Raw genomic sequence first — 25,995 nt, forward strand, 5'->3', positions numbered from 1 at the left:
CTCATTGAGAACCACTAAACCAACTTCTAGGGTTTTAAACTACAAAACTCTTTATTAGTGTTTTTGAATCTTTATTCTTTATAACATGTTTAAATTTTTTTTTTTTTTTTTTTACCACTGCGCACTCTTGATGCGATGCTCACTTCACAAGTATAAGTTTTTGTGGAGTGTGGGGGGTAAGGGCCGGAATTCAAGTCTCCAGAAGGAAGCTTTACACACATATACATTTTTTTTAGTAAAACATACATATACACTTAGATTAAATTAGAGTAGAATGCCTATCTTGTATATATGTGTGTGTATATATATATATATATATATATATATATATATATATATATATATATTTATATATATAAAGTTTTAAAAAAATCTTTAACATGCATTTATTGTATGAAAGGATCTAACTCTAAAGTCCTATGGTTTGAAAAAGGCCAATGCTTTTATTGGCATGCACGAAACTACTGATACTCCCATCTTTTTTTTTAGGAGATATAGGTGCTCCATCATTTTCAAATCTTTTTTTTTTAATTATTTTATTTTATTTTAGAAAACTATCATTTTCAATCCAGATGTTTCCCTCGCAATCTAATGTCATTTTCCAGATGAGTTTTTTTCAAACAAAAAAAAAAAAGGTTGAACAACAACAACAACAATAATAATAATTATTATTATTATTATTGTTGTTGTTGTTGTTGTTGTTGTTCAACCTTTTTTTTTTGGTTTGAAAAACACTCATCCTTTTTTTTAAAGGTAATGGGCCTAACGGCATTAACCTATCCCTTTTTTATTCTCACGAAGAGGCAAATCTGAAGTTCATGAATCATGAGCTAGCACTAGGAAATTCATAATAACTGTTAAGCGGTAAAATACGAACTTTGGTTAATTTAGTAAGTGTGGGGTAGGAAATTAGAAGCTCTAGATGAAGTATAGTATCACTTGTTCATCCATAAATAGAGCACGGTATCATGATAGCCGGGCAGTAAACACTTTAAAGCTTAAATTAGAGAAAAAAGAGAGAGAATTTATGAAAATGAACTTCAAAAGTGTTTTTGCACCCCAAAATACCTCTAATGACTCGTGTTGAATCGCCTTCTGTTACTTTTGACTAGATGTAACAGGCTCATGCCTATTTTGTTAACACGGGTGCTCTTCTCAATTAGTTGGAAATTCTGTCGAGGGATTAGCCACATCACATTAAATACTAAATGGAAGGTTTGAGTGAAAGTTGGTGGTGTAATTAATACAATCTTAATTGATGTGGTCCTCAATGCAACTTTTGGAGGCAATGGAATCCGGCTATAGTAAATTAGGTACACTACTCCTATGACTTCAATTTTCGATCTTTCTATATAAAGTTACTATAATTCCCTTGCCTCATTTATTACATGTCCACAATAATTGAAATAATGAGATATCTTCATTCTCCTCTGTCAATAAAGTAGAAAATGAAAACAAAAGTAAAAAAATAAGGCAACGAAAATTTATTTGTTACTTCCAAGTTGTTGCACCATTAAAACTAACAAAGAAATTTAATCATATTCGTCAAATTTTAGCTTTAAACAAACAAAACAGCCAGCGTAGATACTCAACCCTTTTCTAGTTCCATTTTCTCGGCGCATAAGATCAAAGTCAAAGATTAATCTTTGAATTCAGTAATTAGAGTTCAGATGCCACGTGTGAATACGTTCATTCGGTAGTTTGGGTTTACCCACCACGTGCGCTTATTGATCTGGGATTACAAAAATCCGTACTTATTTGTGCTCAAATTTCTTAATGCTGGCCCAATTAATTGGACCGACCTTTATACCCACCACGTGCGCTTACCTCAAAATTCCCAAGATGTGATAGTTGGTGTTTTTAACTTTGCAAATGAGTGGAAAAGGTGTGGTTGGTTAAGTGGAAAAGGTACAGGGACAGAAAATGATAGAGAGAATAGATTATTAATTAATTAATTTTTAGACTAAAAAAGTAGAAGCAGGAAGGAAATAAAATTGAATAGATGATTATTTTCCATTTGAGCCAACTATTAAAGGATATAAATCTAAACGATAAGTGCCAATCCACCTATGGCGCAAACTAAACCAAGGTGGCAAAGACAAGGTAGGCGGAGGGATTAGGATATGTCATGTTATGATGGCCCATGAGCTTCAACACCTTGTGTTCATTTGGATGCAGCTTTTGGCTAAAAATTTATTTGTCGAGAGTTGGGAAAAAGTACGCAGATGTACCTAACAATTAATGAGGCTCCAAAGTATGTAAGCTAAAAAAACTAAAAGAAAAAGGCTGCATCCGAACTAACTCCTTGTCATTCTCCCTTAGTTAATAAGGTGATAACCCCAGTTCAGAAACCTCCAACAAATAGTCATCACTTTCAATAGGATAAAAATAAAACATGAAATATCTTAAGCAAGTGATTTGAGAATCTTATCCTTCTACTTTATTTAAACAAGTCATTACAAGGAGATCTCCCAACACCCTTATTCATGTAAAAAATTTCCTCACTTTTGCTCCACCCTACCGAACACGGCTGATGAAAATACTCCTTTTTAAAGCCTCTGATTCCACTAAGAATGATATCTCATTTGGGCAAAAAGGCTGTGAAAACGGATTCTAAATCTGGCTTTCCTCACTTGATTACAAGGCTTTTTAGAAAAGAGGATATCCTAAACCAAGCACAAGCAGTTAATAGTCTCAAAGAGGAATGAAGTTGGATTGGACTAAGAATACCACATAGTAACATCTTCCCCCCACCCCCACTTCCACTTTGTGGAAAATCGTTAGGTATGAATATGTTATAGCTTCCTTGTTCGTAAACAAGTCCACCCTACAGAACATAGCTATTGAAAATATTTCATTTTAAGTAAGACACATACAACCTCTTGTTCCACAAACAGACCCTTTTCCATAAAGTAGTTTCTTTTATTGAAAACTTGTTTGTTTAATTGCTAAAAAGTATTAAAAGTATATTTGTACCTTAAAAAAAGAAAGCTTGAAAAAGCGGTTTCTAAACAAATAAACCAAAAAAAAATTAAAAGAAAAAAACAATATTAAACAAGTAGTTGACAAAAAAGAGGCAATTGTTATGTAGATTTCTTTGGTCAGCGCTTTGTGTAGATATCCAGAAGCAATAGGTGACACAAAATGGGCGGTGGTTGTGCAGATATCCAAAAGGAATTAATAATATCAGGAAGTATTGCTTCAGCAAAGCAATCCCAATTGAAATGCCAAATCCGAAATATACAATTCAGAATGAGGAAGATTAATGAATTCTTTTAATATAAAAATTAAGGATAATTACAGATTACCCATGGTTTAGCCCGAATTTAACTTACCCACCCGTGGTTTCATTTTTGACACTTTACCCACCTATGCTTCACTCCGTTACTATTCCGTAACCCACCTCCCTTTTAGATGTTACTCTAACACATTTTTTATCAAAAACAAAACCCAAAACAGATCAAACACTCCTCTCTTCCAAAACACACTCCCATCCACATGAGGTAGATCTACTAATTTGCTTGAAAATCATGGGTACATACAATATGAATATTTGAACTGAAAGATGTACCACAAAATTAGCAACTTGCGCAACAACAAAAAGGAAAAAAGAAGTCACTAGTCTCTCTCTTTCCAATTCCCTCAATCTCTCTCTCTGCCCTTCATCTTCCATGATCCATGAGCTCAACCCAACACCGATTATCAAGATAGAATCACCAACTAGGGCTGCCACCGCACCACCAAATCCATGGTTGGATTTCTTTCTCTATCTCACTCTCTGATCTAGCCTACCATGATTCAAACCCAAGGCTCTGAGGTATTCATATGTTCTTTTATAATGGCTGACTTGGGGGTTGAATCATGGATTAAGGTATGAGTCTTAAACAAAACCCAAAATCAATTCGTAGAAAATCTCACTTCTTTTTTCTAAAATGACGATATTGATGTGTTGAAAGTTTGATAGTGGGTTATTGATTGGTGATGGGTTTTTTGAATTATGAATTTGGTTAGTGGAAGGTGTTGGATTAAGGCTGAACGTGGTTGCAGAGGTCAAGGTCGCCTCATGGCGACAGCAAGGTGGGGGTTAATGCTCTCAACATTGAGATTTTTTTTAGGTGGGTTTGTTGTTTTCCTTTGAAACTTGGGGTTGTTCAAAATTGGGATTTTTTTTTTGTTGTTTTGCAGGCTGACTGTCATGATGAAGGTGATTATGGTGGTCTTCTTGTGTTCTGGGTTTGAAAAAATTTTAATTTGAGCCATGTATTAAGAGATGCATATTCCTGAGTTTAAAATAGCCCATTTTGATCTTGTTTTCTTTTCTTTTTTTGTTTTTCTTGTTTTGAGATGAGAGAGATATAAAATGAGAGTAAAAAGGCTTATTTACCTTTCTTTTTTAAGAGAGGTGGGTAAGAGAGACTAAACAGAAGTAACGTTAGGTGGGGTAAAAAGTAAAAAATGAAACCATGGGTGGTTAAGGTAAATTCAGAATAAACCACAGGTAGGTAATTTGTAATTATCCCTAAAAAATAATGAATACAGCCACACAGCTTATTTACAAAACAAGCAGACTGAAAACACAAGCATGTTCGTGATATAGCTTATAAGTATGGTCACTGTGTTCCAAAAGAATATACAGAACATATATTACTGAAATTGTTATCGGCAGGCAGGGAATGATTTTTACAGCTAAAAAATTACCAGAACCATTCTTGCCTCGCATCCACAGCTTTAACATTGGTTGATAGAAGAGGGATGGTACCATAGAGGGTAGCGAAATCACTGAGGCATTTGTTTCTCTTTTCACTGTGCTCTTTTAAACTGCTTATGCCTGATGATCCAATCTCATAGATCTTCCCTGCAAAATTCAAAGAGGGCATTTTCTTGTCAGAGGTAAAGATCTTTTATGTAACTGAAAGAATCAATTTGAGCTTTTGTGATCCAATTTGAGATTTTCCTTGGGCGGGTATTGGGAAAGAATTAGAATGTAATAAATTAACAAATTCAGTTCGCAAAATCTTAAGAGGAGCCAATCTTTAGAGCCCGTCTCATAAAGAAGACACAAACACAATTCATGATTTTATGAGTTAGGATAGTCCTTGGTGGGTGAGAGGTTTGAGATTTTGGTTTCTCTGACATTTTGGTTAAAAGAATTCTTATATGGTTATGTTCCTTTGAAAGAAGTTGGTTTGGTTTCCAATACAACCAACCAACCAATATTCATGTGAAACAAAGCTACCTTAAAAGACTTGTATCAAACATAATATGACCCTTTAATGGAACAGATGATTGAAGAATACACAACGCCAAGTAGCCAACCATAGGGGGGTTGCTTGTCTATTTAGAAAACATAAAGGTATTGTATTTACAGTCCTTTGGACATTAAAAGCACTTCAAGGCTTATCCAGTGCGCTTTCCAGACAAAGTGACAAACTTACATCAAGAAAGGTAAAGACAACTACCTTTCACCCATATTGGAGGAGCACTAGTGGCATTGGCAACAAGCAGTGACATTGCAATATCTTCACAATTTCTGTATGAGATTGAGATTCAATTAGGGACATTAAAAAAATAATTAAATAAAAGTGCGTTTATTTTGTCACAGAAATAAAAATCTCTAAAAGATAGTAAAATAATAACTGCTAACCTCTCCCTGGATACATAATCATGAATGGGTGAGGGCATCTTGTGGGTATATAGATCCAAGTATTTCCTGTGAAAAAATGCGGCTTTTGAGAGAACCATACTATAAGTGCCCATCCACCAAACTGACCACCATCCTCCATATTTGTAATATGTATCACCATGCTTCTGTTAAATAGGAACAAGAAAATTGTCAGAAAATATTACACAATAAGGATACCGAAATCAACATTTTCAAAGAAACCTGAGATGTGCAGGTACTTCCATCCCAGGTTTACTGTCACATAAAGAGGCAGTCAATTTAATGAACTTCTGAAAAAATTGTTGCATAAAAACACTCTTTTTTTTAATTATCTGCCTTCTGATAAAAATTTATAGAAACCAAAAGGATTGGATTAAAACTTTAAGTGATTAGATTGAATTACATTAAATTGGGATCTGCACTATGGTAGTTGTTCCAAGTCAGAAGGTACATTACAACTCCAAACAGGTTCTTAAAAGAGAATGTGAACTCTCTCTCTCTCTCAACAAGTGTAACATGTGGGTTTTCCTTTTTTTTTGGGGGGGGGGGGGGGGGGGGGGAACCAAAGGTGTGTATCTATCCTTATTAATTGGATTGGAAAGTGTTAGAGAAGTAGAAAGATGAAATTATAAGGGTTGTACTCGTGTTGTATGGGTAGTATTCTTCTAGAAGAGTCTAGAAGATTCAGGTAGAGAGGAATCCTACTCCCTACCAGCTGTTATCATCACAATTATTCCCTATCCCATTGTAGTTATCTTTCCTACATGAGAAACAAATAGTAAAGAGGGCTGGCATCCAAAATTTTTCCAGCTCCTCCCTTAAATATTATAGTTCCATACTTCCATGATTTTGTTAACATAGTTTCGAAGCTTTATAATCCTTGCCTCTTGTTACTTTTCCTTCTCTGCTCTTTGTTCTTTTGTTTTTCTCTAGCCTTAAGGCTTTTCTCTCTCTCTCTCTCTCTCTCTCTCTCTCTCTCTCATGATAAAGCAATTTTTGTCCAGGTTTTTTAAAGACCTAAAGGGAGGGAGGGAGGGGTGGGGGACAGCAACAAGGCAGGTTTAGGCTGTTGCACCCCGGACCTTATACCCTAACTAAATGGAAATTACCCAGCCAAATCGAGCCCAAAACCCATGGATTATGTTTTCCACATCTTTAATGTTCCCAATATAGGGGAGCACTTAGCACTCTCATTTAAATCAAGTCATTTATTTGAAGCAGTAAATGGAACATATTCTATCTTTTTGGGACAAGGTACAAAATGATAGGTCCAAGTTGTCCAACTAGAAATTGTTGCTATATGGGCCACGTAATAGAATAGTGTGGTAAATCTGTAAAAGATGAGCAGACAATATGGGAGGTACGGGTTCACATATTTGTATTAGCCCTTTGTGCACATAAAGATACCAATGCATACTTCATTTTGGTACTTCACTGTGCACATCATGAATTCTTCGTGGTTTCATATTTAATTGTCCTCCTAAATAGCATTACATTTGGCGGTAAGATTTAAAGGAGTTTAGTGGTTTAATAACCTATAATGTCTTACATTTAGGGCTGTCCAGGCAAACCGAGAACCCGCTGGAACCGACCAACACGACCGGAACCGACCCGTCACGACCGGACTGACACCTCCGACAGGTCGGTGATGGGTCCCAACCTTCAGAACCGGACTCCGGCGGGTCGAGTGGCGGGTTTTGTCCTCAAAAACCCGAGCTACCAGACCCGCCCGACAAAACCTCAAAGAAGGCCGAAATCCGGCGACGATCTGGCGCTTCTCAGCTCCGATCCGGCCATGTTTGGCCTTCCTTTACTCAGATCTACTCAAATCCTCACTCAGATATGCTTGAATCCGGTGAAGCTAGCCCAAATCTACTCAAACTCGGCCAAACTCCGGTAAGCTCGACTCTGACTCGGCCAAATCTCAGCCATAATTTCATAGATCCGGCGAGTTATCGGCCAAAGCTCATTAGATTCAGCCAGATTTCGGCCAAAATCCGACGATATCGAAAAAACCAAAACCGACCGAATCTCACCCGAAAACTGATACGACCCGACCCGGTTGATCTGAAACGTTATCCGGGTCGGTTGCGGGTCGAAATATTCCCCACCCGATAAGGTCGGGTCAAATCCGGGTTGGGCACAAACCCGACCCGGCCCGACCCGTGGACAGCCCTACTTACATTATCACGACCTATGTTAGAGTGAATCCTATCGCTAAAAAGATGGGAGAGAATTGCTTGAGATGGTTTGGCCATGTGCAAATAAGAGTCATGCACTAATGAAAAAGAGTGAGTTGATTCAAGTTGTGGGAACAAAAAAAGGTAAAGGAAGATCTAAAATAACATTAATAGAAGTAGTAAAAATAAAAAACCATGTCAACTAAGAAGATAACTAAGCATGACTTTGGATGGATAGGGAATGGTGGAAAAGAATACATATGGCCAACCTTGATTAGTTTGTTGAGGATTTATAGCCAACCCCAAAGATTTGGGACTAAGGCTTTAGTTTTTATTATTTTATAGCAAATATCTATATTATAGAGGTCAAGCTATTGACATGTGAGGATAGGTTCCAAAATAAAGAGTTCCTCTCTCCTACAACAAAAACCCCTCTATTTCTTCAACAACAACAACAACAACAAAAAAAAAAAAATCTTTCATAAACTTGCATTTTGTTGCTGATTACTATATTTAATTAATCACTTACGGTCTTCTAACAAACATTTCTTTTCTTCCATAAAAAAATAGAAAAGTAATCAGATCCAGAAAATGGCAAAGCAAGTATACTGGAAGGGTTAAGATTACTAACCGCCTTCTCTAGCCAGTGCATGCGAGGAACAAATCCCACCATTGCAAATGGAGCACTTTGCCATACAGTGAAAGCAAAATTCAATGTAGGACATGGAACAATTACATCATCATCAGCTGAGAAAATTGCATCTGTTTTGAGGTCCTCAATTGGTTTAAATCTGTTGTTTAAATTATCCTCTTCATTTATGTCAAACTTAAAATTGGGTTTCTGAGCTGTTTGCGACTTGTAAAACACAATTTTCTTAAGATAGGCTTTCAGACTCTCTGAAGGCGGATCACTTTCACTCCATACCACATGGATTGCTTCAGTCCCACTACAGGATGCATAATGAGCAACAGATTGCTTGAGAAGAGAATTCCGCTTCCAAGTGTTGATAAGTACTGTGTACCCACCCCTGAAAGATAAATAAACACCAAGGTTATTAATAACAACACAAGGATCCTATTTAAAGATAGGTGAGAGGTAATACGGAAATGTCTCTGTTTTTTTTTTTGTTTGTTACTTTATTTCTTGTATTAAGTGCACAAGTTATTTGATTCAAATGTAATCATCACAGGGGAAGGGAGCAAGATGACAAGAGTCTTATAGCTTCATGGGGTACAAAATACCTAATGAGAGCAAGGTAAGTGTACTCTATTTTCTTTGAATGTAGATGTGCTTAACTGCCAACTAAGCTTGCTTTCTATTGTTACTTAGAGGAGTACGAAGGCCAGTTCTACCTGTGGGACATCTAGAGGTAGATTAGCTACTATTAGAATAGATGAACATGAAAGCAAATGGTTTCTGCATTAAATGTCCACCTAGCTTTCATGCTCTTTGCAAAAGCTCCCCTAAAGACTAATTATTTCTACTCTTTGCAGGTTTCCACTCAAACAAGTGTAACAGTGGCCAATGGACCTTCAAGTCAAGCAACAAATAGTTTGGATTAGTTTTGAGTGCAGTTTGTGGATGTTGGTAATGGTTTGGGACTTTATTCGGTGTATTGTTTGGAACAGAATGTTTAGAAACATTTTGTACTCTGTAGGAATCTTTAGTAAGGTTTGATGATGGAGGGCTGAAATAAAAGCCAAATAAACAAAAGTCTGAACAGAGGAGGCAAATGGACTCACCATGGGTCTGGTTGATGATCAACCCAAGCCCATTCCTAGACTTACATGGTAATCAGTCATCACTACCCTAACTACTGGTAATGACAGTCAGCATAGCCGGAGAGACGTTCTACAGTCATCCTCCAGATCGATCACATTAGCAATAATTTTACTTTTCCCCAACACTTGAGAGGTGCTGCCTAGATAACGATCCCATCAGCCCAACATCAACCCCTCCCAAGGCTGTATTGAAAAAATTGATTTTCGAGGACTAAGACATGAGGAGAGAGCAGATAGGGCTGAATGTATACAAACCCCTCTTCAAAGAGGAAAGAAGCTAAGCAATTTCTAATATAAAAGCATTCTCCACCAACTTAGCAATATACAATCCTTGACATCTAGGAAGTACAGACACAACATGGCGACACGAGCAATTTCTGAAAAATTATTACATGAAATGGCAGGTATGACTCCGATATGGCACCCCAAATGAAGTGTTTGTACTTCCTAGCTTGACATTTCCTTAGCTTTACCTTTTGATTGGCAGTACTGAACCGGTACAACACTGAGGCAGCCCGGTAACCCATCATCCACATCTTGGAGTGATTTCCACCCTTCCAAGAATCCACCCCCCACATATGCCATGTTGAGACATTTTGTCACATAAGCATATTTTGGTAAACTCTGATGCCATGATGTGAACATGTAAAGCCTTTATTTGGTAATACAATCAATTGCAGGGACCACAGATTAATGAGACATCATTCTATGATTCTAGTTATTATTGTTAATGATTGGTTCCTAATTTTTTTTTTTTTCTTATTCTATTTTTTGATGCATTATTATGAATCACAAAAGCAACACATATTTTATTTATCAGAGAACATGCGTAACAATTCAATTTCAATCACAAATTTGTCAATTCAAAGGAGGTATCCCATACCAAAATCTTAAAAAGAAGTTAGCTTAAAAGGCAACAAAATCAGAATTCAATTACTCACCCCATTTGGCAAATTCCCAAAGAACCCAAAACAATATAAGTAAAATAAATCACACCCACAAAAACATACATTACACACGAAGTACAAAAGGAAAAAAAAAAAAAAAGGTACCTAGAAGGAGAAGAGACTGAAGAAGGGTAGTGAGGATTCCAACCCATGAAGGAACTAAGCCTTGAGGTGACAAAAACGAGGACGCAGAGAGCAAAGAAACACAGAAAAAGTTTCAGCTTGGCCTCGCCGAGAAGCTGACGAGCTCGGCGAAGTAGAAGCGGCGAGCGGTTACTGTAGGCGCCTCTGTTCGCCGCTTTTTCCTTCGCCGGCGAGTACAAGGCGTCGATGGAGTTGTCGTCCTCGCCTCTGATCCCAATGAGGGTAGACATGGGGACTCAAAGTCCATTCAATTGACGATCGTCATTGGAGGGACTTGTGTGTTTTTTTTTTTTTTTGGTTACCTAATAATGCGGTTGTTCAAAGAGGAACCGTGTACGCGTGAAAATTGCAACTGTCTTTCAGACATGATTGTTGTTGTTGACATTTGAACTGTTAACAAACAGTAACAAATAAAAACAAGGGTAAGTTATGTTTTTCGCCTTATTATAAATTGTAAATTTTAGACCAATCTCCTTAAGTTCAAAGCTTTTCATTTTAGTCCTCGTATATGAGTCTGTTTTCAAATAGTCCTTCCCTCCAATTCTGTGTGTGATCTATATACGTTATCCGTTTAAATACCGCTTATTTTGCTGAAAATTGAAAATATTGTAGCAAAATAATTTTTAAATATATAAATAGTGCCGTAAGACCCATTTTTAATGAAAAAATTACTAAAAAAAGAAATTTGAGACTCCATGAATAGTGCGCATGATCCACTGGTGGGACATATTTTAGTGCAAAATTTGGACATTCAAAGAGGTAGTGGGTAGTGGGTCCCGTGCACAGTGCATGGGACCCACTGGCAGGCCTGTGTCCCACTTTCACATGCTTCTCAATAATAATAAATAAATAAAAAAGAAGGAAAACGCAAATGCAGTGCACGGGAAACGCAATCCAAACCAAACGCAATTTAAGTACCAAATAATTTTCTCAAAAATAAAAAATAGCAAATAAGCAATGACTTATGCCTAAATTTTTTTTTTTTAGAAAAAAAAAATTGCTTTGAGGTTGACATTGACAGTGAATATATGGCTCATGGAGTATTAATAACAGTTCAATATCAAACATACTTTCAGGTCGATTAGGGAATCTGTTTTTGTGAAAGGTAAAATCCACAAATCCAATCCATAGAAGAGCAGCTTGGTTTGTTACAAATAGGTATCAATTGCTCAGAAAAAAGCATATTCGAAATAGGTATAATTAATGGTATAAGTGATGTGTTTTAGTTGTGTTTGATATAGATAATTTTGGTTGATGTTGGGTATTTGAATTTTGATCCAAATGGAAAACCTCATAAACCCTAGAAATTTATTTAGGTTGAGGTTCATAATGTCAAGTGAGATTATTTTTGTTAACCAAGTGTTTTTTTAAAATGTTTGAGCTAAACTATTTGTGTTTATTATGTAGGTTCAATGTCTTTGAGGAGCAACTCACGTGGAAGTTTGCAGTGTATCCACACCTTGAAAATTGAAAGCTTATATCCTCTGTCAATGTAGGTAAGTCGCACATTTGAGGACATCTTAGCCGGATGCGGATCCTAAGAGGAGATTTTTGAGCTTAGACAAGGGTGAAGTACTACCTTAGCTCAAATCTTTGAAAAAATTGTATGTTCATTTTTGGTGTAATATTTATAAAAAAAATGAAATACATGTGAATTCTTTTAAGAGTTTGATCCTCTCATGTGACAGAGATAAAGGGAATAGTGATGTTTTCCGAATATAGTTGGATAATTTGGATAATTATTGTTGTGATCTTTTTTGTTAAGTTAGTTAAAAGGGAATGGAGACTAATGTGTTTACCATACTATACCTTCATTTGGATTGCATTGATTGCACGTTTTGCATTTCGCGTTTCTTTTAGTGGATCCACGACACTATGCACATAAATGAAGACAAATGCACAGGTAGCATTATAGACAAAATATTCAACAACATTAATCAATATCATATTATTATATATCCATGACACAAATACACTAAACACCAACTATTCATTCAAATATAAATTTTTAATCAAAGTAAATTTCAGCCATTCATTCTAGTAACTTTTTGGCTCAACACCTAACCATTTTATTTTCAGTGCAGTTTGTCTTGTCATGTCATGTTCGTATTGGGACTCGTTTTAAAATTATTTTGCTACAATGTTTTTAGTTTTCAACAAAATAAATTGTATTCAAACATGCCCTATGAATTATAGCGCATTGTGCAAAACATGTACTAGTTGTGTACAATGATGAATGCAACACTATGAGGGCGTTTGGATTGGCGTCCACGTCCACGTCTGAGTTTAGTTTTTTTTTTTTTCATGCGTGTCTGTCACTGTTCATTGGCCATGAACAGTGATTTTAGGCCAATGAACAGTAATTTTTGGCATGAACAGTGTTTTTTATACATTTAAAAATTATTTTGCTACAGTGTTTTCAGTTTTCAGTTTTCAGCAATAAGTTCTATCCAAACAGACCATATATATAAAGAGACATTATATCATTTAAATGTACTTTAATGTGATTAATGAATTAATATGAACTTACTACTTTTTTTTATCGAATCTCACTATGTGTATGTGTTAAAGTACTTAGTATTCTAAATAAATAAAAAATTTGCTACTTTCCCAAGTTATCCGGCTTAATGAATCTATTAAAATCATTGTTAATATCGAGTTATGGTTAATGTCCCGCAATATGTCGTTTTACAAAGTAATGGCACACCACCTCACATGGTGGACAGTACTCAACAACAAGGGTTAATAAACTACGATCATAAAATGCACCCAAAAAAATTAAGAAAAATCTTATAGGATCACAAAATAATGTTACATTAGACTGTGATCCTTTGGAATGTGTTGTTTTATAAAATAAAGGCTTTACATGTTCACACACACAGATATATAGCATATGGTATCTGAGTTTACAACAGATGCCTATTGGACAAACTGTCTCAAAATGAATAAAAAAAAACTTGCTAAAGATGCTAATAGAACACAAAATGTTTCCATACCCCCAAAAAGTACTAAACATTTTATCCCGAAACTATATATCTAATAAAAATTCCAAGTTGTTCCTAACATCCACAAACGCCACTGAAAGCTGATCCAAACTCTCCGTTGCTTAACTTGAAAGTCCACTGGTCAGTGTTGCACTTGTTTGAGCGAAAACCTACAAAGATTGTTTAAATAATTACATTTGCAATCGTTCGCAAAAAGCATGAAAGCTAGGTGGACAATAAACGTAGAATTTGTTTGCATACATGTTCATCTCTTCTAACAATGGCTGTTCTATCCCTATGTGTCCCACGAGTAGAACTGGACTTAAGCCGGTTAAGTACATAGAATCTACTATTTTCTCTTTTTAGTAAGTTTTCTATTCTCTAATCTATATAATATGACCACATCTCATACAAAGCCTGCACCAACCGCTCTGAAGTTCCAATAAGAATGCCCATTAGTATTAAGTTTAACAAAGTGTGATTAAGGAATAGCATAAGTAAAAATAGGGAATTGAGTATAAATAGTGTGAAAACCCACTTTTTATTTCTCCTATTCCACAAACAGCTAATTATCTGAATGAAACCACATGCCAAACTAGTTCTCCTCTTCAACATGTCAATCCAACTAGGCAATATTGTAGTCATTGCATTCTTGAATGTTGTAAGAAATAAACTGACTAGGCAGCAAGAAAGACAACAAATAGCTCGAGTTTAATGCACTCCTTTAACAGATGTACATTTTCCACATACACAGTACAACCACAAATAAAGCAAATATTATCTTTTGTCAAATGATAACTACTCTCCTACATACATTTTGGTATTTGAAAATCCAAAAATTTTCCAACTATCTACGTTTGAAAAGCCATTAGTAATTTGTGTTCATAACCCAAAATTTTTTGAGTTTATATTAGGATTCTTCATTTAATTAAAGTAGCAAATTGCTGAAATTTTTTGTGTTTTAACTATCCAAATTGAATAAGCACAATATTTCAGAAACATTTTATTCAACTTATTCCACTCCACACGTAGTTAAAATGTCAGAACAAGGTAATTATACTTTTTAAAATTAACATTAATTCATGAACATAGCCTATATTGTCTAAACGATGCAATTATTTTTTCCATACTTGATGTTCGTGAAAATGCAAGAGTCATGTAACATAAAACCATAGCAAAGTTCTACATGGAAAGAGCTTACCCCATTCATTAGTATTTTCCCTCAATGCCCCATCAAATCAGCAACTATAACACTGATATTTTCAGTACTTCCTCGTCCTAGCGCAAGGCGACAAAGTATTGTTGCTGCAAAAGCACTCTTAGATGGGAACAAGACCTTGGTGTCATCACCACTCATGGCATGACTAGAAGAGGAGCTTCTTAGAGCTGTAGCTGGACTTCCTTCTTTTAGACATGTTCTTGCTACTTGGCATACCAAATCATTGGATATAGCGTCCCAAATGCCATCAGTTGCAATAATCAAGCACTCATCTTCTGGATCTCTTTTTGTGATGGAAGTACTAGGTTTTGATGTTATGATTGTTTTTAGAAACAAGTCCCCTGTTTTAGAAGTAAAATTGATGTTTTAGACGCTAAGATCACCAAATTATTAAGATTGACCCCATCACATGTTCAATGCATGTCATTATCATGCCTAACCATGTTGAAGAGAGAAAAAAAAAAAAAAACTTTTCCACTGTGTGTGTGTGTGTGTGTGTGTGTGACGTATAGAAAACATGCCTAAGGTATGTTAGATATAGTTTATATCATATAGGTGTGTATTGGACACTAAGTAAGGAATTAGTCAATAGTTTCCAACTTAAAATAGAGAAGTACTACATTATTATGCTTTTATATAACAAAACTTGTTCTGAATGAGTCATAAATGATGAAAGCAATACAAATTAAATGGAGTGAAGTACCACAAATTAATTTGGTATAGGTTATCAGATGAATTGTTAGAAATAGCCAAAAATATCTTAATTATGAGTTGGTAATTGAGTAATTTATCTGACACTAGATAAACATCAAGCACAAAAACTTAATACTCAATGATATGTACAATGTTCTTATTTAAATAATATAGAAAATAAGGAAGACTATAAATTGAGTAAATTTCCCAAAAGCGTATATTATGATGCTTTATATCAGTGAAAAATATCATGATGCTACTGACTACTGAGAGGGATTAAAATGCTGTTGGCACTTCCTAAGAACATGCAATTCAAATAGTTTTTGTCAAGGGTTAGTTTATCCAATAAGTCTTGAAGGAAATTATACAAGTTTAATAAAACAAATTCATGGAGTAATAAAGTTACCAAAAATCACCATCTTACGTGACCACCTAAAGTTAAAATCCTTGATTTTTTTTTTTAATTAAAAAAAAAGAAGAAGAAGAAGCTAATTTTTAGAAAGGAAGATATTAAGGATTAAAGAGTGCTGATCTGATTGCTAAAGAAGGCTGCTCCATTAGGGAGAATTTTTTTTTTTGTATTCTCACCCCCCTCCCCCTGTTTTGTACCAATTATTGGCTGATGCTTGGGGTGTGGCCTACCCTAGACTCTGTAATTCTTAGTTTTTAATTTAAGTTCCCTATTAACCCAAAAAAAAAAAATATATATATATATATATACACATATATATATATATATATATATATATATTGTCATTGCTAAAAAGTCACTATTAGAGACGATAATGGTCGTCGCTAATAGACATCTCATTTCAATGACGCCGCCAATGTCACCGCAAAAACATTTATTGTCCTCACAAATAGCTTAATGCCATTTACTAAAGATGAAAAAAGTTTGTCTCCATCAAACTAACAACCATGTATTAGCTCGCTAATAACATTTTTTTTTAACCTTTTTTTTTTTTTTATTCAAGATAGAATTCTACTCTAACCTAATTTAAGTGTATATGTATGAAGCTCACTCTTGGAGACTTGAACCCCGACCCTTACTCCTCACACCCCACAAGCACTTATACTTGTGGAGTGACCATTGCACCAAGGATGTGCGGTGATCATTTTTTTTGAACCTTTAGCGATGACCGTGAATGGTCATCGTTGATGTGTATTTATTAGCGGCAACTTTCTTGTAGTGATATATGCTCTCTTTTTACATAACTAAGCAATTTAAAGTATTTGAAGTAGATGTCATCATTTTAGATCAGAAGGGCACAATATTGAATATAGATGTTCTTTGAGTTAAGGATATTATAATTGTTCTTTAATAATATTAAAAAATTATAGAATATTTTAGGAGTATAATAAATGTGTACACTTCATCCTCTCACATGAATAATAGTTCTTAGTAATAAGACTTAACTTAAATAAATGAAATTCTTAATTGACCTGGCTCTTTTAATCACCATCTAATGTGATTTCCAAACTTAACCCATCCATGTCTATGCCATTTTATCCTCCACCATCATAACTACGTGAAAATTGCAACTGTTATTGCCTTGAAGAACAAATAGCATTGGAACACCAATGGCACCAATATTAACATCTCTCTATCTTGGAGATATTAGATTTTTCAAAGACTATATAAACATGTTAATAAAAAATGTTAGTTACACTTAAAAAAAAAAAAAAAAAAAACTCTCCATTTTTTTTAATAAATACAAAAAGAATTTCAACATTTAACATCTGCTCTCTTTTGCTTTAAAATAGAGATAATTTATTTCTCAATACATATTTAATAATTATCAAATCTAAAAATGAATGTAATGTCACATCATTCAGAATCAGTTTCATTCTTTATTTGATAGTATATAATTTTAAATGACGGATTTAGGAACAAAAGTCTCCGTTGCCGAAGCTTGGAACCTTGTCACCCTCCACAGCTTATCACATTTCATTCTATTGTTGTTGTCATCTATCCACATATCTTCCTCAAGGAACAAAAGTTTATGCGTTGCCTAGTTTTCATGCTTGGGTAGACCTTGTAACAGGTTTGATCGAGCTCTCCTTTTCTATATCATTGCTTTGTTTGAGCTTAAGTGTTTCTTAGGCTCATTTATAACAAGTGGTTGGTTTGTGCTATTTGTGTATCTGAAAAAATCTTATTACACACTTCATACACATTCTCTTTTGAAATTGTACTTTTAAATACAATTTCAGTCCATGTAACTATATATGTGTGTAGGATGAGTATGTAATTAAGAATGTGTAACTGTCATTTTTCTTGCTTATTTGCCTATAGTTTCTACTATCATGTCCCCACATTCCATTCATGAATCTCTCTTAACCTTTTTGTCCCATATTTATATATTAATTTTTGTTAAGATCTTCTTCATTTTACCCTCCGTCCCTTCTTTTAGGTTTCTACTCGCCTCTAATACTTCTTGATGCTCAAAAACCTCCCTTTTCTTCTTATTGATTCCTTCTAGCCATTTAAGTTATGTGATCCTTGCCATTTCTTCCATCTATATTATTTCCCCAATCGCACCCTCAATACTATTGTGCCCTCTCCCCATATTAGGGTTTCCTTTTTGTTGAGATTTTCCTCTATTAGTTGTATATTTCCTTCTATGTTTTGCTAGGCCTGCGACTCTCCAACACCATCCACCATCGTGTTCTCCTTGTCCCTAAATCTTCAAAATACAATTCTTCTTGGCCTATGTTTGCTCTCCCACTTGAGATCTCCCTTGTTTTTGTATGTCTTCCATTGCATGAAGCCAATTCCATTATTGGAACTCCCCTTCCTGTTTCCTTAACCTAAACCCATCATACGATGACATTCCCTTTCGTTGTGACACAAGCATCCACAGTAGTATCAGAACTAGGGCATCTCTTTTGATGGAAATCTTTTTTCCCCTCCGTAATGGTTTTCAAGTGTCAATATTGACTCGAACGAGTAGATTACTGCTCCAAAACCATGCCATATTTCAGAATGTTTAAATCCACTAGTGTTCCTAGATCTTTGCCTATTAGTTGCCCCAATATTTGTTTCTCAATTCCATCAATATATTTTCTCGATATAGATTAAATCATTAAAAAAATCCAAAAATGAATGTAGTCTCACGTCATTCTTTATTTTTATAATTAAATTTTAAATGATATTTTGACAAAATATTCACTTTAGTTTTAAGAAAATTAAAGTTTAATCATAAAATGGACCATCTCCACTTCAAGGAAAATGGAAAGGAGAAGATCTTGATCCCTAAACTAAGTCATAGTTTTTACTTGTTCAAATGCCACTAGAACAACACTTTCTTTGCATACCCATTTCTACCTGTACATAGTGCGTTTGGATATAATTTTTTTACTAAAATCTTATTTATTTATCTATTGAAAGTTGGTTAAAGTATAGTTGTATCTAATATAAAAATAAAAAAAATGTTTAGTTATGAAATCTTATTGCTTTCATCGCTATCACATCATACCACCAATCCACATCCAATATCATCTCTACCAAATTATGAAATGTGATATTGAAATGGAAAAAAGAATTAAAAAAAAAAAAAGGTAAAAACCACTAAACGTACAGATTAAACTTTATAAAATATCACTTTAGGATTTTTATTTTTTATTTTTCATATGTTGGTTTTATTTTCTTCACTAGGTACTCTTTGGAGACTTGGACTAAAGCTAGAAGTCCTAGAAATTTCCAAGTTGTTGGGATTTGAATTAAGAACAAAAAGGCCCTGGACCAAACAATTAATAATATTTATGCACTAATGCAAAATGGGAATCAATTTGGGTTAAGTGCACAGAGTACTGGACCCAATTCTTAACCTGCAGATCGCGGGCATTAGACATAAATGTGTAAGTGAAGCCGGATAGCAAAGCAATTTACTAGGGCAATTTTACTTAAATAGTAATTGCTCACCCGATCCAAGCACTCCAAACAACTAGTAGCATTCTAGCACCAATTGCTATCAAGCTGTTAGAAAACTTAATACGAGTTAGGATGCTATAGTCTTTTCCCAGCCACCTTACAAATAAGACATTTTTATAGCCAAATTCAGGCAAGAGATCGATGTAAGATGGTAAGAAGAGATATAATACAGTATTGTACACATAGTATTGAGACATTTATCATATAAGAAGATAACAAGTTCATAACATGCATTTGAGAGATTTTGCATTTAAAAGAGATTACCTAGCGAGCGAGACATATCCAGGATTCCATTAACTCGAAAACCATCTCTGTAAACAATATGGCCTCCAGCATTTTTAATCTTCAATAACTCCTCCAGTCTATCGGGCTGCAATAAGAGTACAATTTAATTCAAACAACAAAGTAGACGTGGCTGTTGCTTCAACCAGCAAACGTCATGCTGCGTGATACAGTCTATACTGTATATAAGAAAGTCCTGAGACCTAATAATTTTTAACTGTGCAGTTTCTTAATCTTAACTAAGAAAATATTTTGGAAATTATACTAATTCCTCCAGTTATAACTAGTAACACAATAATTACGAGAATACGTAAATCACCCCAGAATTAAAAGTTCTATAACATTCATATTCGAACCCATTATCTACCCAGAGTTAACGCCTTTTCTTGGATTTAAAAATTCTAGCTAGTATGTTGGGATTCTTTAAGGGAATGAAGATGAATTTGGGGGGTTTTCTCTAGGGAGAGGTTTTGGTACCACAACCTTGGAGAATTATTATATCCAAAATTCGTGAAGAATTCAGGTGAGTTGGCATTAATTCCTAAAAATAATATATATATATATATATATATATATATATATATATATATATATATATATATATAATTGTAGTGTGAATTTTTTAGTTTTGTATAAATTTGTTTCTAAAAAAAATGCATAAACTTGAGGGAATATTGCAACCAATTTTATAATAGTGAATTTATCCAAAATTTTCCCCAATGTTTTTCCTTTTAAGGAGAAATAATTTTCCATGTATGTGTTTGTATTATTAAATGTGATTGATATTTTGGATTGATAATTTTGATGATTGATCAAAATTCTTAGTTAATTTTCTTATTTCATGTAAGATTGGATTGTGGCCCAATAGAGACTACACACATAGTTGATGAGTCATATCTTGTAACCATACATAGAAAAATACTAGTAGTAGCAGTAATAGTTGTAGTACCTACCTTATGATCAACAGAGAGAGGGATGGGCTTCCCAGCACGGCAGAGGACGGCGCGCGAGTCACCGCAATTAGCAACGACTATACGGTTAGGAGTCAAGATAGCCACCGCAGCAGTGGAGCCCACCATAGCATACTCTTGAGGCTTGCAGCAGTACCTACAATATGATCCTTTCTTTCCACAAATGCACAGATTAAGGGCCACGTAATCCATCCTCAAAAAACTCTTCTCTATGGCTGCCCGCACCAGATCTTCCCACTCATCTGTACTTCCTCTTGTGCTCCACATGTTCTTCAGCTCCTCTGCCATGATTTGGTGCATCAAGTTCTTACATAGGGTGGAAACCTAGAGAGAAGTTCGAAGTTATGTTTAGGATTTTAGAAAAGAATGCAATGGATATAATGGAATGAAAGATATAGATTGTGGTATATCTTCTTCTTTTTTTTCTTTGAAAATTAATTTTATAAAAAAAAAAACAAATGGAATGAAATGAAATATATCATTTTATGCATTTACTTTATAATTGTCTTTTTCTCACAATAAATATAGAATTGAGATAACCTTCATTTAATTAAAAAAGAAATAGCATTTCTCCAATTTAAGAAGAATCATTATGGCCAGAAGCCTTTTTAGCTTAACTAAGTTCAAAAAAACTATTATTATTCTTCCAAAGATACTATATATTCACACATCCAACATCCACCAAAAGGAGAAAAGAAATGAAAACCAAGCCAAAAAGTAAAGACTATGTATTATATATGATCATATCTATTTACAATTAGATTATAGATCAGCTTATTACTTTTTTTTTTCCTACTATTTTGTGAGTCCTACATGAACTATCTATTTATTTTATTTTATTTTTAATATTTACATGTTTTACGTACTTACTTTATTTAATTTTTACATTTTATCTATAGTAATTTCAATAAAAGCTAGAAAAGAAGTTCTAAAACAGACACAATATATCCACATGGGTAAAAATCATATGTTAGTTACATGGTGTCCCTTTTTATACTCAATTACTAATATTAACTTGTTATACATAATTTTTTTTCTTATAATATAGCCAAAATTAAAAATTAAAAAAAAAATTAAACACATGATGAACTATAATCTGTGAAACATAAAAGTAAAAGTGTAAAACACTAAACTAAAACAAACAATTTGTACTCATATTTAGCACACAAAAAAAAAAAAAAAAACAATTTGTACTCATATTCACACCCTGGGAAAAGAAAAAGAATCAAAAGATACAAAAACAAAAACGAAAAAGAGCGAAGGAATCTTAGAAGTTTCGTATTTATATTAGCTCTTATAATTGGGTGTACACTTGAGATTCGAAACGTAAGGAAACCAACTTATTGATAAGTGTGCATGTATTCATGGAGCCGAAGACTCGAAGTAGTACGCCCAACGCCACCGACCAAGACTGGTCTATTGGCTTTTGCGTATAAATGTAAAAACTAAAAACCATGCACGTACACGTCCATCTATGGCTCACAGTCAAGGGTCGGTGAGCTGGGAAGAGAACACGTACACTCCACCCGTAATGTAGGAAATATTTTTATATATGGTGATGCTACCTACTGCAGCAGCTCTTGCAACTTGTAAATATTAATGGTTTGGAATTAAATTACATTATTTCAAGTAAGATTGTGTAAAACTCAATATAAAAAAATGTCTGTACAATTTTAAGTTATTTTTAAATTTAATTTTAATTTTTATGTTAAAAATTATTGTCCCAACTTTACCATCTATTTTTGGTGACTTGTGATGAGTTTGAGCATTTTGTAACAAGAATTTTGGGTTTATGTAAGGGTCTGTTTGTTTTGGACAATTTCAAATCTCTCAAGAGATATAAATTGTTGAGAGTTTAAATTCTAGAGTGTGAGAATTCCTTGAGGATAATTCAAGAGTATCTGCAAATTCTTGATCATTAAGGATAATTTTTAAATAATAAATATACCCTTGAATATTGATAGACATCTTATTTGGATGAAGAATAATTACCTTATTTCCTAAAATTAACTCTATATAATTACTTTTACAAAAAGAGGAAAAAAATGGTAATTCTTACAAATACATAAATACGAGAACGCTTCTTATTTATCAAATAGAACTTATTATAAATATGTTTCATGAGAATTGAGATGTGTGTAAACATTACTATAATTTATGAGAATTTCAAATGAATAACTAGTTTTTCACAAACTTTATTTCATGAATTAAAAACTCACCTTGAATTCCTACATGAATAATGATCTTAAGGGTCAACTTATTTCAGATTTTTCATTTTTGAGAATTTAAGATTTCTGTGAATTTAAACTTTTGACTAAATTATTAAGAAATTATATCTCAATTTTTAGTTGGTCCTACAAAACTTGTCTTAGAAATCCTTAAAGCTTACTAAGTTAGGGCAATTACACTCATCTTTCTTGAGATTTGAAAGAATGACACTCCACCCAAATTTTAAGGGAAAAAACACTTTCCCCTGTAACATTGTTTGACCAAACTCTATTAAATTGATATGAATAATATTGAATACTAACCTGTCATTTAGTTATATAAGGGTAGATTTTCAAAATTACCATCCCATGAAAGAAGAAAAATTTAACTTTTCTTTATTTCTTGTTTCCTAATTCTAAAATCAATTTTTTATATTGAAGATTATTTTAAAATATTCAGTATTACTTTTTTTTTTTCTTTTTTCAACAAGTTGTGAAGAGATTTGTCGTTGCAAGTCTTTTGTTACGTACCAAAATACTTTATAAATGCACAAAGTTCCACTTTTATTCTAAATTTACTAGTTGTGTTGTTACTAACCATGGTTAAACTTTGATAAAACAGATTTTTAAAATATTCTGTTACTAATATTAATGGAAGGAGGACAAGAGTATTATTTTCTTCAAATCTCAAAGGGCTGTTTTTTTTCCTTTAGGTTTTAGGTGGAGTGTCATTCTTTCAAACCTCAAGGGAAGAGAGTGTAATTACCCTTGTAAGTTTAATGGAAGAAAAATAGTCCACATAATCATTATGATAGGTGAGACCTAATAAGTAATATTAAGTATTAACTAGCTTTAAGTGTAATTTGTTACAATTTCAAACTTTTAGGTGAGATTTTAAACCTAGCTTTAGGTTTTAGGTTTAGGTTATAGGTGAGACCTAATAAGTAATATTAAGTATTAACTAGCTTTAGGTTTTAGGTGGAGTGTCATTCTTTCAAACCTCAAGGGAGGAGAGTGTAATTACCCTTGTAAGTTTAATGGAAGAAAAATAGTCCACGTAATCATTATGATAGGTGAGACCTAATAAGTAATATTAAGTATTAACTAGCTTTAAGTGTAATTTGTTACAATTTCAAACTTTTAGGTGAGATTTTAAATTTTCATAAACTGTGTAAATTGAAATGTATCGAAATTTTCAAACTCAAATATATAAGATTAATGAATCCAACACTCATAATTTTAACTAGAATCCTTGCTTAGAGGTTTTTTTTTTTTGTTTTGAAAAAACAAAATCCATAAGTGTCTGGATGAAAGAATTTCAAAACTTTAAATAATCATAATTTTATAAATAAAATAAAAAATTAACAGTTACAACTATGGACAACCATGAGATTGAGTTAAATATATTTAAGAGATTTTTTTCAATTTGGTTATTTTATCTTTCATCATTTTATTTTATTTCAATAGTCTTTTAACAGATTAAGATCCTTTAGAGTTCTTAGAGTAACTCTACAATAAAGTTTTTTATTTATTTAACTTTGGAGAGAAAAAGAAAAGAATTCTTTAAATATTCATCCATTTTGAAAAAATAATGGATTGTTTATTAAAATCAATAATTTAAATAAATATTAAAATCATGATGGTCATGTTTTAATAAATCTTAATTATGTAACAAAATTAAATTTTTAAATGAATTTATTAAATTTTTAGGAACTTTATGGTTCAATTACTCTACAGATCTGAATCTGTTTTAGAAATAACAAAAAGTGAACAATAAAGAATCTTAATCCAATTAGGTATTTAAATAACTTCGGAAATTTTAAAATTTTACCTTAAATTACTAGAGCGAGGAAAAAAAAATGGATTCATATTTAACTTAATAATAATAATTAAGGGTGGAAGAAAAAATAAATTAAAGAAGATTTAGAGGATTAAAGAATTAGAAGAGAATTACGTGAGATCCTCCATGACCATCATAGACAGCAAAGAAATGCAAAGGTTTTCCACCAGCTATGTCCGGTTGATCGCAAAAGTTTTCTTGTACCACAACCGTATCTTCCATTTTGTCTGCCAGTCCCTGGATCGAAATTGAACCAAAAATTGGCATCGGGTTCTCATCCAATACCTCTTCAAGTAAATGTTGCCGCTTCCGAAAAGGAGTTTCTGCACTATTGATCGCTGACCAGGATGAGCCAGCAGAGCCACCAGTTCTCAATGACAGTGTTGTCTCAACTCTCTCGCCACGATGCACCTCGGAATCGGATGCATCACTTTCGGATTTCAGAATTGGCTGCCCAGATGGTTGTGCCATTTTGCAGAGAGAGAGATGAGTGTATTGTCTATTGTGTGTGTTTGAGAGAGAGAGAGAGAGAGAAAGAAGAGCAAAGCAATTTGTTATGGATAATAGTGAGTAGTGACTAGTGATAGAAACAAAGTTAAAGATGGTTGGGGAAGTTTCATTTCATGGTGACTCGTGGATGGAGAATGGTGTTTGGGAGCGCCACGGGAAAGTATTTGCATGAGCCATGAACTTCTACGCGAGATTTCGTCGATTAATTGTCTGCAAGTGTAACTGTAACTGCTAACAATTTTTTTTTTCAATATTTTATTTCTACAACTACAACTCATATCATGCTCATGGAGACATGGTGTGCATCATTTCAACAAGACAGAAAGAGAGTAATTAGGGAAACACAAAATTTCACATAACATTAATCGTTATGGAGTGAGTAAAATGACAATAATTACTAGTGTGACAATAATTAGAAAAAAAAATTTAAATATTAATTAGCGAGTAAAATAATATGTGGGGAACACTTCATTTAATGTGATAAGTTTTCCGACACATGTTATTTAATAAAAGTGTCATATTACGTAAAATAACTTACACTTAGACCTTTCACTCAGCATTTAATGTGATGTGGCATATCTCTAACGAGATTCCCAATTAATTGAAAAAATGGCTCACGTCAACAAAACAGGCATGAACT

The 25,995-nt window shown here is 33.6% G+C and overlaps 2 protein-coding genes across 2 annotated transcripts; both read right to left on the bottom strand.

Annotated features, from left to right (window-relative positions):
* Nucleotides 1-4,451: 4,451 nt before the first annotated feature.
* Nucleotides 4,452-11,067, bottom strand: LOC142614307 (glycosylinositol phosphorylceramide mannosyl transferase 1-like). The gene is made up of 5 exons (XM_075786898.1): nt 10,677-11,067; nt 8,474-8,870; nt 5,645-5,808; nt 5,460-5,530; nt 4,452-4,855 (listed from the first exon to the last, which is right to left on the bottom strand). The coding sequence occupies exons 1-5, from the start codon at nt 10,943-10,945 to the stop codon at nt 4,695-4,697; spliced, it is 1,062 nt and encodes a 353-aa protein (XP_075643013.1). The 5' UTR covers nt 10,946-11,067; the 3' UTR covers nt 4,452-4,694.
* Nucleotides 11,068-13,736: 2,669 nt separating this feature from the next.
* On the bottom strand, nt 13,737-21,137 carry LOC142613002 (putative protein phosphatase 2C 75). The gene is made up of 4 exons (XM_075785181.1): nt 20,781-21,137; nt 19,810-19,915; nt 14,901-15,259; nt 13,737-13,869 (listed from the first exon to the last, which is right to left on the bottom strand). The coding sequence occupies exons 1-3, from the start codon at nt 21,096-21,098 to the stop codon at nt 14,922-14,924; spliced, it is 762 nt and encodes a 253-aa protein (XP_075641296.1). The 5' UTR covers nt 21,099-21,137; the 3' UTR covers nt 13,737-13,869; nt 14,901-14,921.
* Between the last annotated feature and the right edge of the window lie 4,858 nt (nt 21,138-25,995).

This window comes from Castanea sativa, chromosome 10 (assembly GCF_040712315.1).
Source record: "Castanea sativa cultivar Marrone di Chiusa Pesio chromosome 10, ASM4071231v1".
NCBI lineage: Eukaryota > Viridiplantae > Streptophyta > Magnoliopsida > Fagales > Fagaceae > Castanea > Castanea sativa.

Excerpts from the sequence above, each read along its gene's own strand:
- LOC142614307 (XM_075786898.1), bottom strand. The coding sequence starts at position 10,945 with ATGTCTACCCTCATTGGGATCAGAGGCGAGGACGACAACTCCATCGAC. Across the intron at positions 5,809-8,473 it reads TGCACTGGCTAGAGAAGGCG|AAGCATGGTGATACATATTA; the intron begins GTTAGTAATCTT and ends CCTATTTAACAG. Across the intron at positions 4,856-5,459 it reads TCCTCCAATATGGGTGAAAG|GGAAGATCTATGAGATTGGA; the intron begins GTAGTTGTCTTT and ends TGAATTTTGCAG.
- LOC142613002 (XM_075785181.1), bottom strand. The coding sequence starts at position 21,098 with ATGCACCAAATCATGGCAGAGGAGCTGAAGAACATGTGGAGCACAAGA. Across the intron at positions 19,916-20,780 it reads CTCTCTCTGTTGATCATAAG|CCCGATAGACTGGAGGAGTT; the intron begins GTAGGTACTACA and ends CTCTTATTGCAG. Across the intron at positions 15,260-19,809 it reads GGATATGTCTCGCTCGCTAG|GGGACTTGTTTCTAAAAACA; the intron begins GTAATCTCTTTT and ends CTTCTAAAACAG.